Here is a 15606-nt window from a genome sequence, read left to right on the forward strand (position 1 = left end):
AATCACATTAGACTCTGCTCAAAGATGCTGACATTTGCGGTTTAAGAAATACAAAATTGACAGTTATTTTGTTCACATAGCAATTTGTAGTAGTTTTTTGGCATTCTAGACTAAATAAATAGGAGGCATTAAACCAGTATAATATTAGCTGAATAGACTCAAATGTTAGCTTATCTTGTAGGATTTTATGACGTCTCAAAGGATTGAAATGTTGTAATAGAATATGCAGTGTCCTTGCCTTTAAGCCATATGGTAGAGGCTATTTTCCACTGCACTGAGTATTGACCAAATATCAGTGGTTTGATTCTTCATGATTGATACAGTTGCAATGAAACTGCAAAGAATGTACAACAGGTGTTTCTATACACAGAGCTGCTGTATTTTTTTAATCAAGTTGCCATGCAATTGCAAAGAATGTATAACAGGTCTTTTTATATACAGAGCTGTTGTATTTTCCGAATCAAGTGGCCATGCAATTACAAAGAATGTATCCAGGTGTTTCTTTACACAGAGCTGTTGCATTATCTGAATCAAGTTGTCATGCAATTACCAAGAATGTAAAACAGGTGTTTCTATATGCAGAGCTGAATCAAGTTGCCATGCAATTACAAAAAAATGTATAACAGGTGTTTCTATACACAGAGCTCAGAGCTGTTGCATTTTCTGAATCCAGTTGCCATGCAATTACAAAGAATGTTTAACAGGTGTTTCTGTACACAGAGCTGTTGTATTTATGTTCCTGGTTTAATGATAAATATGTTAGTAGACTTAATACGTATGACTTAATACTTATGATACCCAAGTTGTATGTCTCAAATTATTTCCTGACAAAGGAAGCTCTCCACACTTCTTCTACTTTGTTTTCTTCCATGTGCTGTGAGGATGTTCACTAAGTTTGATCATATCAGATACTTCCTGTTTGTTCACTCTGGCAGTAACCAGGTGTATAAATGGGGACCTGCGAGGTAACTTGTAAATATAGTTGCGTGCGCCGGTTTGTGGCTGCATCCTATGGGAAGTCCCCCGGGGACACGTGGTTGTGGTGCACTGTGGTGCCCCAGGAGAGATTGATTGAATTGTGCACACTTTGGTGTGTGGGTGTGACAAGTTACCAATGACCAGGGGTTAATAATAATCAGCGCACTGAGACTTAAGTGTGTATTTGCGCTTTATAAGAACTGTGTATTATTATTATTATTATTATTGTCCCAATATCTATAAAAAAAAAAATCAATTTTTCCTTTTGCAAGATATCTTATCCTCTTTTTTTCTTCTTCTTACGTTCATCGTCAGATCCGAAAGCGAAACCGCCAGCGGAGATGCCAGGAGGGAGTCCAGGAGGAGGAGAGCGAGAGGCAGCCACTCGGAATTGGATAACCAAACAGCAGGCGAGATGCAAGAGGTATTCATTTAGTTACAAAGAAATGAAAAAAAATATATATATAATTTTGTTTTTTTAATTTCCTAGCTATTCATAAATGGGAACCCAGATTAAAATGGCTCCAAAGTGAGTACAAAATATATAAACGTTCCATGGTAATATAAAAAGAAAATTGAGATATATAATATAAGTACACTGTAAATGTGGCAGTTCTCAGAAGGCTATGAGATGAAGATTGTCAAACATTTTGTAGCTGTCATGGAACAGTTGGAAATAGTACATTTGCAAGTTTTAAAAACAATGTTGTAATGGTACCAAATGTTTTTTTTTTTTAAATTTTTTTTAAGGTTATTGTAAAGTGTCTTTATATGAACGGTGGATGCTAAAATATTGTACGATTTGGATTTGCTGAAAATATTACAAACTTTTTGCCAAGAATTTTGCTGGGTATCAATGAAAATTCCTTCTTTTTTCTTTGTAATAAGATCAAAGCACTTTTGAGTAAAGTCATGGCAGCCTTTGAACACCAGCAGGACGATATGACGAAGCTAAGACAGGATATCACCAAATCGCAGCAGTCCAACAGCATCATACAGTCCATGAAATCAAGAATCGAGAAACTGGAGAAGAACATCAACACCAAAGTAGATACCCTCGTAACCGAACACGCCAAAGGAGAACGTATCCTTTATTTATTAACTTACTTTGTGAGTGGATGAAAGCGTTGGCGAATTGGTATCGCTGGTGTCTATGGTCTTACTGTTTAAATTGTTTTGGTAGTAAAGCTCTAAGCCATATGGCCTGGGAGGTTACAGTTCCCATAGATTGATATGATAAACCAGACAACTACTTCAATGGGGATTCTACAGCATTTCTACTGGGGGGGGGGGGGGTGGGTGTCATATGAGCGTTTCTCCCCAGGGGGGTGTCATATCGGTCCTAACCGAGCCGTAGATACGGCTCTGTGTCCTAATACACGTAATATTTACTGTTTACAGGACTCTGAGGAATTTGTAAAGAGCTGTTACATATCTCAAAACTAAGTGCCAGTTGTGAAAATAATTTTTCAGAAAGATCTCGTCTTCAAAACGATAAGAATTGCAGGTCCAGTCCAGTATGTTCCATGTCGGAAACTGGTATACAATTTGACCAGTGCTCAATGAGCAATAACTCATCCAAAACATGTTCTTTTAACTTTATATAAGCAACAGAGAATCGCTGAATGACAAGCAACACCATTCATCCTTTGAAAATTTTCCATGCGTCGTAAACGTTATGTTTTTCCCACTGAGTTTTGTGTTGCATCCGAGGGACTGACTAATGGTACGTGTGTTAGACTAAGAGGTCCAGCGACTTTAATTGATGAAACTCCAGATGTTGAAAGGGTCTCTTCTCAAGAATTAAAAAGTGCTGTAGAAATACAACCTTGACTGATAGCAGTGCTTTTTAACGATTTCCAACATTTCAAAATTAATTTTGTGCCTAAAAGTCTTCTTTTATAAATTTGAATTGAATTGGATCAAATTGAAGAGATGAAAACGGAGTATATAGATTCAGGAATGAAAAGAAACACGAACCGTTTAAATTGATCTCAGAAAATCCATTCCATGAGTAGGTTCTGGTTAAAGAGTAAAAATAAAAGCAAATTTGGATCTTCTTAACGTGACATTGTCTTCAGGCCAACGACTAGACACACTTCTCCAAGATCGGCAGAGAACGGACAAACAGAGGCAGGAACAACTGTTGGAGACGGTGAAGACTACTGTAAAACAGATGGTAAACCAATCAGTAACTCAGAACCTGGGCAAGACAATACAAAAGGAAGTTATGCCTGGTGAGTCACAACCGGACAAGCTTTTGAAGAATTCCTATGGGGGGGGGGGGTGGAGGTGGGAGTGGAGGGGTGTTATTTTCTAGATTCCTCGATTGTGTCTATATGTTCCGAGAATTACTTCAAGACCTCCAACAGTCGTTTTGCTCATAGATGGATAATATGGTGATGAAAGGAAATACCTGATTCAATTCAATTCAACCAACAATGTTTAAAGAATTTACAGTGATATGTTCATACAAGAGACTAAAAAACATGATAAATGGTTCAGGGCATTACACAAGGAAGCTACTAAATGCTGGTGGGATGTGAATCCCCCTTTACAGAGAAAAAGAAAACATGCTCATGACTGGAAAAGAACAATAGAGTTAAACAGTATAAAGGACAATAAAGAACAATACGGTTAAACAGAATAAAGGACAATAAAGAACAATACGGCTAAACAGAATAAAGGACAAAACATTAAACAGAATGAAAGGGGGCAAGGGCATGGCTAATCAGATAGCAAAGTAGGATTTGTAATTTCTTTCAAAGCTTAGAAGGGAAGAAGAATTTTTGTCGAGTCATTCCAGGTGAAAGGTCTTAGATATCTTATGTTACGAGGCATCTTTTTCACATTGAAACACTTGCAATGTACATACATATAAGTGCAAAGGAAACAGTTTCTGGCAACTCTTGATAAAAAATTAATAGGGATCCCCAATAATGGTTACGTTGGCATCCAAGATGGTCCATGAACTTTCTGGTCCTGTTCGATTCAACGATTCACATAAGGCAGCCTCCTTCTTTTGATCTCGACAGAAATATCGGAGTCGTTATCGGGTCTGACCACTCAACTTTCCCAGATTGCTGCAGAAAAGATGACGACCACTGATCAACAGTTGAGAGAAAATATCAGTAAATTAATTAAAAACAGGGTGAGCTTTTGTCTTAAGTCTCTGATTAATTCACAGTATATCCAGAGAGAGGAATCACAACATCATTCATCATTCGTCAATCAATTTGTACACAGCAAGCTCAAATGAGTAGTTCCCGAGAATTTGCTCGGAAATGAAGAACGCCAATTGATATCAATCGGTAGATTATAGTTGCTGTATTTGAAACGGATGATGAACGTTGTCTATATTTAATACTGACTGAAATTTTGTCAACAAAAAATTTCATATCATTTGATTTTCTTACAATGTCTGCAGCAATCATGGTATTCTGGAAAAGCTTAAAAAAAATTTAAGCTCAGTAGGTAGACCAGGGGACTAATCAAAAGTTCACCTGTTTGAATCCTGTTGTCTAGACGATATGATCTTCGCGCTATTTAAATGTCTGTATTAAATTTATTGTCTACATTCCATTGTTTGCTATTGTTCTACATTCTATTGTCTACATTCTATTGTTTGCTTTATATCACCCCTTCATACACCTTCCATATTTTTGGGGTAACTTTCTTTTGCAGGTTTTCAGGTTTTCGGTTTTCAGGTTTTCTACTCACTCTGAGATTCATCACTAAGTTCATAGATGTCTCTTGCTAATGAAGCTTTCAATTTTTTGTTTGGTGTGGTTTGTATTTTATGATACTGACCTATGTTGTGAGCTTGACAGTGATTGACTTAAAGGAGAGTATTAACTTCAAAATTGAACCGAACGAAACACACCATAAAGGTCAACATACCGATGAAGTATCATAAAGAAAAAGGGGGGGGGGGGAAAAAACAGGGACAAAACTTTCTTGAAGTTATTGTTAACTGTATTCTTGTCTTTGTTTCATATTGCTTCTACTCTAATGAATGTACTTTTGGTATCATGTGTCACTATAAACTTTTTCAACCTCACAGAACTTTGGAGATAACATAGCCCAGAGTGCTGCGCAGGTGATGGCCGGCACCATCACCCAATCTTATCGGGACAACTTCTTCAAGAACGTCATCCCTGCCTTCGATAACGCCTGCAAGAACATGTTTCAACAGATGGCTGTCTCCTTTCAAGCAGGCACGGACCAATGTAAGTCAAAAGTAGCATGTAATCATTGCCTATTGTTTTGTTTGAGTGAAAATCTGATTTTTCTCCCAAAAATCTGATTTGTTAGGATATTCAGTCTGTTTTTTTGTGTTAAGAGGTTGGCATCTCTGCCTATTGTTTCGTTCCCATCTTGAGTAGTAGATTGTATCTGTGTCTGTTCATTAGACTGGTATTGCACACAAAGGAATGTCTGTTACGGCAATACGAAAGGTCTTGTAGTTCTCTTGTGGATGAGTTATCGGGTAGCTGTCTAATTTACAGCAGGTCGTAATCCCCAATTTCTCACTAAGCTCATAAACAGATCAATATATATATTAATATTGTTGTGTAATTCAAGCTGCAAAGTTTGGGGATCTTGCTGGCTAAATCCTGGTGGAGTTTGCCAGTTGCACCCAACCCCTCCCTCCTCCCTACCACCAAAAAGGCAATATTTTCTGGCAGTGGACATTAAGAACTTGAGAACATGAGGTCAGTTAAGAACTGTCTGTCACAGAATTGGCATGATTTCTGTATAAGCCCTGCATTACTGCTTAATATTGTGTGTTGTAATTCTGGCAATTGCCAGTGAAAATTTGAGTTTAGCCTGTTGATATTTTTAAGTACTGGTGTTTTTAGCTTGTCTTCTTTGGCAAGTGGCTCAAATAGGCATGTGGTTAACATGAGGTTCGTTTTCACACTATGCATTTGTTACGGTTATACCATTAGATTTGTTTATAGCTTGTGGATCTTACATTGTGTTTTTTTTTTTTTTATAAATTTTCATTGACCAGTAACATTTGGTATTGATTACTGCCAATGAATATACCTGTTCCAAGACAGAACTTGAAACAGGTATATTCATTGATCAGTCAGATTTGGTATTGATTACTGCCAATAAATAGACCTGATCCAAGACAGAATTTAAACAGGTATATTCATTGATCAGTAACACATTAATCAGGAACATTTAATATTGATCAGGAACATTTGGTATTGATTACTGCCAATCAATATACCTGTCCCAAAGCAGAACTTGGAAGCATTAATGATCTACAGCTTTCCTGCTGTATTTATTTGATTTCTTTCCCGGAAAGGAAGGCCCTGGATGTCCCAAGGGGGTGGGGTAGAGTAACATAGTTGTTATTTCTGTCTCATGAATCATATTAAAATATTGTGGGTATAATCATACCTTCTGCATCTCGTCCAACTTGGTCTCTTCGTCCAATGTTTGGTAATCAGTTGTTTTTCTTCTTCGTCTTTTCCTAACCATTTATCCAAGGCACTCAACAAATGCAGACGACATCTAAGGAACACACCGTTTCCATCAAACAAGAGAGCGAGGTGGTCATTGCTGAGATGCGCAGCCTCGGAGATTCCCAGCAGAACGAACTGAGGAATCTGAGGATAGAAATTGAGAAGAGCTTGCAGAAGTCGATTTCTCAACAACTACAGACCCAAACTGAAAGGTCAGTATGGGCAAGAACTATAAACATTCACAGAGAAGTCAATACTCTCTTCATCACACTGTTAGGCAGGCATGAGCTTTTTCCGCGAATTCGCAGAATATTCCGTGAATTCTTTTCTACCTCGGGGACAAAAACTATTATCCTAACACACTGTAGCATACGCAAACTGGAGCCTATACCGCAATTTTTGCAATTTTTTTGCATCCCTGATTATGTTTCCATCTGTTTTAAGATTGTACAATTATTTGGTGAATGTTGTCAATACAGGATCCAAGGTTGTCTTTTCAGCTCATTTAAAAACCAGTCTGGCCTGTCATCAGAAGATTTAAAAAAAAACTCTCAATTGTATTTTACAACCCCAATGAAAAAAGTTAACCATTTTTGATCACTAAATTGTCAGTTTATGAGCAAAGGCTGTGTCCATGTGAATCTTTGTCATTTAAAATTTTGAATTATTAAAAGAAATTTGCTCATGCTGTCCAAAACTAGCTATAATCATTGAGAAACGTCGCCGTAACATGATGAAGGTGACTTTAGGGTACCGTTTGGTAATGTAAAAGATGATTGACCGTTGACAAAGGAATCTGTTTGCGTGTTATTTAAATGGAAATGCATACCAACACTGTAAATGGATGTGTTAATGCAGAGTGTAAGCTGGTTTGAAGCTCATGACCTCTGTTCTATTCCCTCGTTTGTACACTTTGTCGAGGTTAATCTGAAATAATTCTTCAATCTTTGGGCATTTGCATCTTTTCCGATAATAATACAGAATGGAGAGAAACTTGGCCGGCCATTTGCAACAGTTGATCGTGACGGAGATACAACCTGTGTTGAAAAAACACCAGGATTCTGTTCATGAAAGTATTGTCTCTGTGGTGAGATCTCAAGCAGCTACTCCAGTGCCCCAGCAGCCTGATATAGAGAGAACGGAGATCCAGATAATGGAACTACTGAGGAGGAAGAAGATTAACGATGCTTTCCAGGTGGTAAGCGTCTCGTTTTCAACAACACACAGTGTCGTAGCGTGTTGTGATTATCTCAAGCCATTGTTTCCTAAATAAGTGTTAATGACATCATTGGGAAATGAAATGTATTAGCTTTCAAGAAACTTGACAATAAAACTAGACTATTGAAAGGAAAAATCAGTTCAAGGTTAAAAGGTCAGCCTTTCTTTCATAATCAGTGCCGTAACAGTGCTGTTCTCATTAGAATGAAGTTTTCAGATTATCATGAAAATGTTGAACTTTCCAATTGCTCCGTTGGCATGTGATCATTCTTCCTTGCATGGAAATCATCTCAACGGAGTATTGTTCAAACCAAATCACCCACTGACTCACTCGGAGAGATGTTTGCTAAATGTTTTGGCTAGAGATAAATTTTTAATTCTGGTTGAAGAAAGAGGAGCAAAAATCCGACCATTTTGGTGCAATTTGCAATTGATTTGTTCATATCCACTGATTTGATAAAGATATCAATTCGCTGAAATGGAATACTGGTAGAGGGTACTCCATAGATTTGAAGGAAGGATAGATTTTAGGGAGGTACTGCATAGATTTGAAGGAAGGATAGATTTTAGGGAAGTACTCCATAGATTTTAAAGAAAGGATAGATTTTAGGAAGGTACTGCATAGATTTTAAGGAAGGATAGATTTTAGTTAGGTACTGCATAGATTTGAAGGAAGGATAGATTTTAGGGAGGTACTGCATAGATTTGAAGGAAGGATAGATTTTAGGGAGGTACTGCATAGGTTTTAAAGAAAGGATAGATTTTAGGGAGGTACTGCATAGATTTGAAGGAAGGATAGATTTTAGTTAGGTACTGCATAGATTTGAAGGAAGGATAGATTTTCGGGAGGTACTGCATAGATTTGAAGGAAGGATAGATTTTAGGGAGGTACTGCATAGTTTTTAAAGAAAGGATAGATTTTAGGGAGGTACTGTAAAGATTTGAAGGAAGGATAGATTTTAGGGAAGTACTCCGTAGATTTTAAAGAAAGGATAGATTTTAGGAAGGTACTGCATAGATTTTAAGGAAGGATAGATTTTAGTTAGGTACTACATAGATTTGAAGGAAGGATAGATTTTAGGGAGGTACTGCATAGATTTGAGGGAAGGATAGATTTTAGGGAGGTACTGCATAGGTTTTAAAGAAAGGATAGATTTTAGGGAGGTACTGCATAGATTTGAAGGAAGGATAGATTTTAGAGAAGTACTCCGTAGATTTTAAAGAAAGGATAGATTTTAGGGAAGTACTGCATAGATTTGAAGGAAGGATAGATTTTTGGGAAGTACTGGATAGATATTAAGGAAGGATATATTTTAGGGAAGTACTCCATAGATTTTAAAGAAAGGATAGATTTTAGGGAGGTAATGCATAGATTTTAAGGATGGATAGATCTTTGGGAAGTACTGGATAGATATTAAGGAAGGATAGATTTTAGGGAAGTACTCCGTAGATTTTAAAGAAAGGATAGATTTTAGGGAAGTACTGCATAGATTTGAAGGAAGGATAGATTTTAGTTAGGTATTGCATAGATTTGAAGGAAGGATAGATTTTAGGGAGGTACTGCATAGTTTTTAAAGAAAGGATAGATTTTAGGGAGGTACTGTATAGATTTTAAGGAAGGATAGATTTTAGGGAAGTACTCCGTAGATTTTAAAGAAAGGATAGATTTTAGGAAGGTACTGCATAGATTTTAAGGAAGGATAGATTTTAGTTAGGTACTACATAGATTTGAAGGAAGGATAGATTTTAGGGAGGTACTGCATAGATTTGAAGGAAGGATAGATTTTAGGGAGGTACTGCATAGGTTTTAAAGAAAGGATAGATTTTAGGGAGGTACTGCATAGATTTGAAGGAAGGATAGATTTTAGGGAAGTACTCCGTAGATTTTAAAGAAAGGATAGATTTTAGGGAAGTACTGCATAGATTTGAAGGAAGGATAGATTTTAGGGAAGTACTGGATAGATATTAAGGAAGGATATATTTTAGGGAAGTACTCCATAGATTTTAAAGAAAGGATAGATTTTAGGGAGGTAATGCATAGATTTTAAGGATGGATAGATTTTTGGGAAGTACTGGATAGATATTAAGGAAGGATAGATTTTAGGGAAGTACTCCATAGATGTTAAAGAAAGGATAGATTTTAGGGAGGTAATGCATAGATTTTAAGGAAGGATAGATTTTAGGAAAGTACTCCATAGATGTTAAAGAAAGGATAGATTTTAGGGAGGTAATGCATAGATTTTAAGGAAGGATAGATTTTAGGGAAGTACTCCATAGATGTTAAAGAAAGGATAGATTTTAGGGAGGTAATGCATAGATTTTAAGGAAGGATAGATTTTTGGGAAATACTGGATAGATATTAAAGAAGGATAGATTTTAGGGAGGTACTGCATAGGTTTAAAAGAAAGGATAGATTTGAGGGAAGTACTCCATAGATATGAAGGAAGGATAGATTTTCGGGAGGTACTCCACCGATTTTAAAGAAAGGATAAATGTTAGCGGCATACTCCCATAGATATTTTAGGAATTTACTCCATACATTCCAAGCAAAGCAAATGTTTATTACCAGTTTATAAACCTACTTTAAGTGTGACAAAAGCAACGGAATCTGGGGTGATCAAGTAGGCAAGGATTTGAGCTAAGTCCTGAAATGCAAGCAGCTGTTCTTGTTCTCTGTGTTGTTTGTAATATCCGTGATGGTACTGAAAGGTTCCTTGTTTTTTTGTTTTCTTTTGATTTCGTCGCCCAGGCGTTGAATGCTGCAGACCTGAGAGCCCTGATGTTCGCATGCAAGAAGGTAGAGATGGAGCTAGTGTTTGGCGAGGAGTGCGCCCTGGAACAACCAGTGCTACTCTCCTTGATTCATCAGCTGTCACATGACCTCTCCACGGACACCGAGCTGAAAACCAGGTGAGTGGTGCCATGCTTGACATTACGGTATGCGTCGGTATCATATTCAAAATTAATTTAATAGTAATAAAAATGATAATAATCAGCAGTTATTTTTACGACGCTTGAGCAACGACAAATGTGGGAGAAAGGGCTAATGGATTACAACTTACACGTCAGGTGGCTTCCAATTCAACATTTTAAGTCAAATTTGGATTCTTTGCAATTGAGAAAGTCATTTCAGATGGGAAAACGTAGATTGCTCTTGGATGAAAAACCCACTTTACTATGACCCGGTAGGGAATCGAACCTGAACCTCCCGATTGCTATAAGCCTCATTGCTTCAAATGCCACCACCTTTATCCACTCGGCCACAGCAATCAGTGTCGTAGAAGGGGAGATTTAGTGTTTCCTATCAGTTAGTAGCGCAGTCAGGAACTGGTGAAGGGTAGCACATGGAGGGGTAGGGTGGGGTGGGTGATTGGTAGGAGATTTAGGGACATCAATGTGGTGGGATTTGGAACAGGGTTCGTTAGTCTTTCTTAATTTAAGGCAACTGGCTGCTGAAGGGGAAGATGAGCTGTTACTCTGTATCAGAGAAAATCTCTTCCGACATCTGTGTCTCGTTTTGCCTCTTCGTTGTTCTGTTTCGTTTCGTTTTGCGTTGGAAATCGTCAATATATCCTGCAACTTTTATTGCGCTTTGTTCTCAATTTCAGCTGTTTGGAGGATTGCATCGTGGCAATCAACGTTGAATCGGAGGTCACCAAAGGTCATCTGCCCAGCATCTTAGAGGATCTCATTGTCAACATCAGCGGTTACATCCAAAATCCAGCATGCACTCCGGAATTAATGAAACGGTTGAAACGTGTTAGCAAGCAGGCCATGAGGATGAGATAGTTAGGCATAGTAGATGCAGTTTGAAATAGATGTTGTTGGCACTCTTCATTTTTTTCCCTGTGGTTATTACCTCCATAAGAAAGAAAGAAAGCCCTGTTTTATTAAAGACAACAACCAGTCATACACGGTAACATGATATCTTAGGATGTTATTTTAGTCTACGAATGGCAAACGGATAATTCGTGTCGTTAATCCATGAAAAGTTTTATTTCCATCGGCTAAATGAGAGGACGCACGCCTTTGTTGCTTTCACATTTTTTTTCCCCTCATCCTGTGAGTCTGGAGTTGTAACTGTTAAAATAACTTGGCCCCCCCACCCCACCCCCAAGTGTGATCAAAGGTGATCAGCCTAAAGCATTCCCTTGTTGCGAACATACGACAGAATTTTGAGGGTGGTTACGATTTTATTCATCACACTTTCTCAAGATGGAATCTGAAGTATTTTAATGCTTGTCTTGTCTGTAATAGGTAAAGTTACAAAATATTATTGACTTCAGATAATGGGTAGTGTAATGTACTTTAACACTCTGACTTTAGTACGTAACAACTTTTCTTGAGAAATTCCTGAAGCGTTATATTGACGTTGACATCAAGGGACAGTATCTACACTTTATCTTCACGTTTTATGGGGTGGGTGGGATCTTTGAAATCTCAATGTTTCGGTGGTTGCTACGTTTCAAGAATGAATTGTCAAATGTCCAAGTTTCTGGAATACATTATCTAGGAAATGAGGATATTTTTTCCCCTTCAAATTTATATTATTCTAGGCCTGCTTACAACTTTGGGAATGATCATGGACAGTAAGTGACATTCAGGAACGATTCCAGGGACTCCTTAAATCCTGGGACAGTCCATAAAATCTGGGGACTGTGCCCGCAAATTGTAGACGTCTCTTAGAACAGGATAAACACCATAGGCAAAACAGTTATGTGGATAGTGTTAGGAAGGAAGATGACAATTCACTGCCCCGACTGAATGTGACCCACACTCAACTGGACCGATGTGACCTAGTATTGGATAGTCTGGAAGGCCCCCCCCCCCTTTAGTCTAACAACTGACCCTCGCACACCCTAAGACCGATAGAGCTCACAAAGACTGCTCTTGTTAACAGCCTGTGCACATTTAGGTGACATCCAAAATTACTTTCTGGTTACATTTGTCGAGACTGGACTGTTTTTTCGGACTTAAAACTTAAAATCTTGAAGAGCTGTAGTCATAAGCAGTACGGGAAATTCCAAACTATCCAAGATTTTCCTTCGGGCAGTGTGCGGCATGCTTTACATGAGAGTACACCGTGAAATCACAGTCTGACCTTCCTTGTTAGTATGCAACAGAGACATGAACAGGTTAATACTTCATTGTATGGCAGAGTTGACTGGAGTCATGGTCAGACAGGCAGTGGGCGGCATGCTTTATATGAGAGCATACCGTGACATCAGAGTCCAACTTTCCTTGTCAGTATGCAACAGAGACATAAACAGGTTAATACTTCATTGTATGGTGGAGTTGACTGGAGTCATGGTCAGTCGGGCAGTGGGCGGCATGCTTTACATGAGAGCATACCATGACATCAGAGTCCAACCTTCCTTGTCAGTATGCAACAGAGACATAAACAGGTTAATACTTCATTGTATGGTGGAGTTGACTGGAGTCATGGTCAGTCGGGCAGTGGGCGGCATGCTTTACATGAGAGCATACCATGACATCAGAGTCCAACCTTCCTTGTCAGTATGCAACAGAGACATAAACAGGTTAATACTTCATTGTATGGTGGAGTTGAGTCATTGCTCATAGCTCTGCCAGACTCGAATTGATTACTGATTTTTAGTACCTTTCTTGGGAAATGTTAACGAACCTGTACTAGTCGACTCACCTTTGAAATTTGGTGACTCCAGTCATGTTTCGTTACAACAGTACTGTTATGCAGCAATGCCCTTCACATTATGTGAACACATGTAGGTACAGTTTAGCCAGTGCTCCCTCGTGTGGGGGTAAAGAAGACAGTACTTCCCTGTTGCATTTTACAGGAAAGGCTCTTTCAAAAGTTGTCTGCAAAGAGCATTTATTTTTTTTAAACTTCTTAGCTACTATACATGAGTATCAGGACTGGACCATAGCTTGGAAGTATTTTTCCAATATTCCAAAGACTTAAGTTGTCAGTGTGGTTTGATGGACAAGTTTCTGGCATAAATTTCTAAGAGTTGACTGAACATGGCTAGAGAGCATGAATATTGGACCATTTCTGTGATTCATTTTAAAGGTACCTGTTCTTGTGATTCAGTGTAATGGTACCTGTTTCTAGTGTCGGTGTCCAGAGCAGTGCATATATGCGTAACCTATCAAGCAAGTGCCCTCCTCTAAAATGGCCTGCTTCATTTAAAACATCAACTTCATGTTACTGAACAAGTTTTTTAATCAACAATTTATTCCTTAAAATTATTTTAATTCTGTTCTAGCTTTGTAACCGAGACCAATATGCACCTAACAATAAAGAGAAATACAAATTGACTAATGTTTTGGTAGGGAACATAGTATTGTCATATGGAATAACTGAACTAATAATAAGAATTATTGAAGGTAACAAAAGTCCAGACTGTGTTTGAGCACATTTTAGTCTCGGTAGATTGTTAAGAAAATAATAACATTTCCAGTACAGGATGGTACTTTATACTGATGCTGTGTTCCAAAATTTAGTGATTTCTGTTGGGTTTGTTGTTTCCCTACCTAATTTTGTTTTTCTTTAGTGCTAGTACTAGACCGTCAGTATTGGTCTCAAGTGTCAGCTCACTAAAGACAGCTTAAAGTTTTCATAAGTACTTTACCCCAGACGGTCGTACTTCCCAAAATTATTCCCCAGACATTACATTGTTAACATAAGCGAGCAAATTTCTCGGTGACGGTAAATGCTTCTAGTGCGGGCTGTAAGATACTTGTTAAATTTTTGCACACGAGTGACCATAATTTCACGATATAGCATATTTTGTGGGCGGTATTGTTAAAACTAAAAGTATGTTTCGAGTTGATCATTACAAACAGGTTTTCAAGATATTTTTGAAAGATGATTTTACAAATCAAGAGAAAAACTCCTCCTGCAGATAAAAACGTAAAAAATATTATTAGAAAAAGGATGGTGACAATCGTTAGCTATTGTGAGTCCATTGTGCCACGTATAAACCAACCGTTAACATGTTTTAAGGTTTTTTGGTTATTGTATTTTTTTTATGTATTAACCTTTTTACTTTCATTGTTTTTAGAAAAGAAGCTGAGTGAAAAATGAGAAGAAAAAAACTCAGTAAACTGAGAAATAATGTACTTTGGTTTGTTAACATGACTTATTAAATATTACATTTTGTGTCACTTTGTTCTTTGTTTTTGTTGCTATTTTGGGGGGGGGGGTCCTGATTGCTCCCTTTCATAGCCATTTCCTAATATTCTATCAATTATTAAAGATATTTTAAAATGGTCTCAAGCAGTGAAACCAAAATTGGGTTACATGTGCTAAAGTGATCAGCATTTTTAAAAACTCGCAAAATAGTTATATCACTTGTGAGATTTTTTTTAAAGCAATTCTGGATATGTACAACTTTGAGAGAACCTTGTGGTTTGAATAATGTTATGTTCACCACAGATGTGCAGAAAAGTTCTCTCAACTTATGTCACTACCAACAAAGAATATTCCTTCCTGCCTGACTTTATTATAGTAAAGTGTTGCAGGACTCAAAAAGTACTCTTTAATTTGTTATGTACTACTTTTCTGTATTCAAACACTTGGATCATAAAAAGCAATACTCTCACTATGTAATTGGTACTCAGAGCCTCAAGTACTCCGAAGTACCCTGTACTCTGATAAAAGGACTTTACTTACAACACTGTCGAAGGTTCCCACAGTTTTTAAGTCATGAAAAAAAATAACTACATCTTGTCTTTTCCACAGGAAAAAAGACTAAATAAATTTCAGTCAAATGATATTTTTTGGGTGAAATGTCAAGGAAGGGTATTTTATATATAACCAGCCAATAAATAGATTTGACTAGTTCTTAGTACTGATAAGTGTTTTGGATCATAATTATGGGCTAAAAAGCAAAGCTCTGGAAATCAAACAATTGAAAAGTTCTTTATTATATATCTGAAATTTCTTTTA

The 15606-nt window shown here is 37.5% G+C and overlaps 1 protein-coding gene across 2 annotated transcripts in view; it reads left to right on the top strand.

The window, feature by feature from the left end:
- Nucleotides 1–14810, top strand: part of LOC139964771 (enhancer of mRNA-decapping protein 4-like) — a 30390-nt gene extending 15580 nt beyond the window's left edge. For both annotated transcript variants that reach the window (XM_071966724.1, XM_071966734.1), the window contains exons 17-25: nucleotides 1294–1402; nucleotides 1867–2062; nucleotides 3060–3215; nucleotides 4014–4129; nucleotides 5042–5207; nucleotides 6484–6670; nucleotides 7440–7656; nucleotides 10426–10586; nucleotides 11285–14810. In XM_071966724.1, coding sequence (XP_071822825.1) covers nucleotides 1294–1402; nucleotides 1867–2062; nucleotides 3060–3215; nucleotides 4014–4129; nucleotides 5042–5207; nucleotides 6484–6670; nucleotides 7440–7656; nucleotides 10426–10586; nucleotides 11285–11465 — 1489 coding nt within the window. In that variant the 3' untranslated portion in view covers nucleotides 11466–14810. The remainder of the gene's footprint in view (nucleotides 1–1293; nucleotides 1403–1866; nucleotides 2063–3059; nucleotides 3216–4013; nucleotides 4130–5041; nucleotides 5208–6483; nucleotides 6671–7439; nucleotides 7657–10425; nucleotides 10587–11284) is intronic.
- Nucleotides 14811–15606: the final 796 nt, after the last annotated feature.

The sequence above is a fragment of the Apostichopus japonicus genome, chromosome 3 (genome assembly GCF_037975245.1).
Source record: "Apostichopus japonicus isolate 1M-3 chromosome 3, ASM3797524v1, whole genome shotgun sequence".
In the NCBI taxonomy this organism is placed as follows: domain Eukaryota; kingdom Metazoa; phylum Echinodermata; class Holothuroidea; order Aspidochirotida; family Stichopodidae; genus Apostichopus; species Apostichopus japonicus.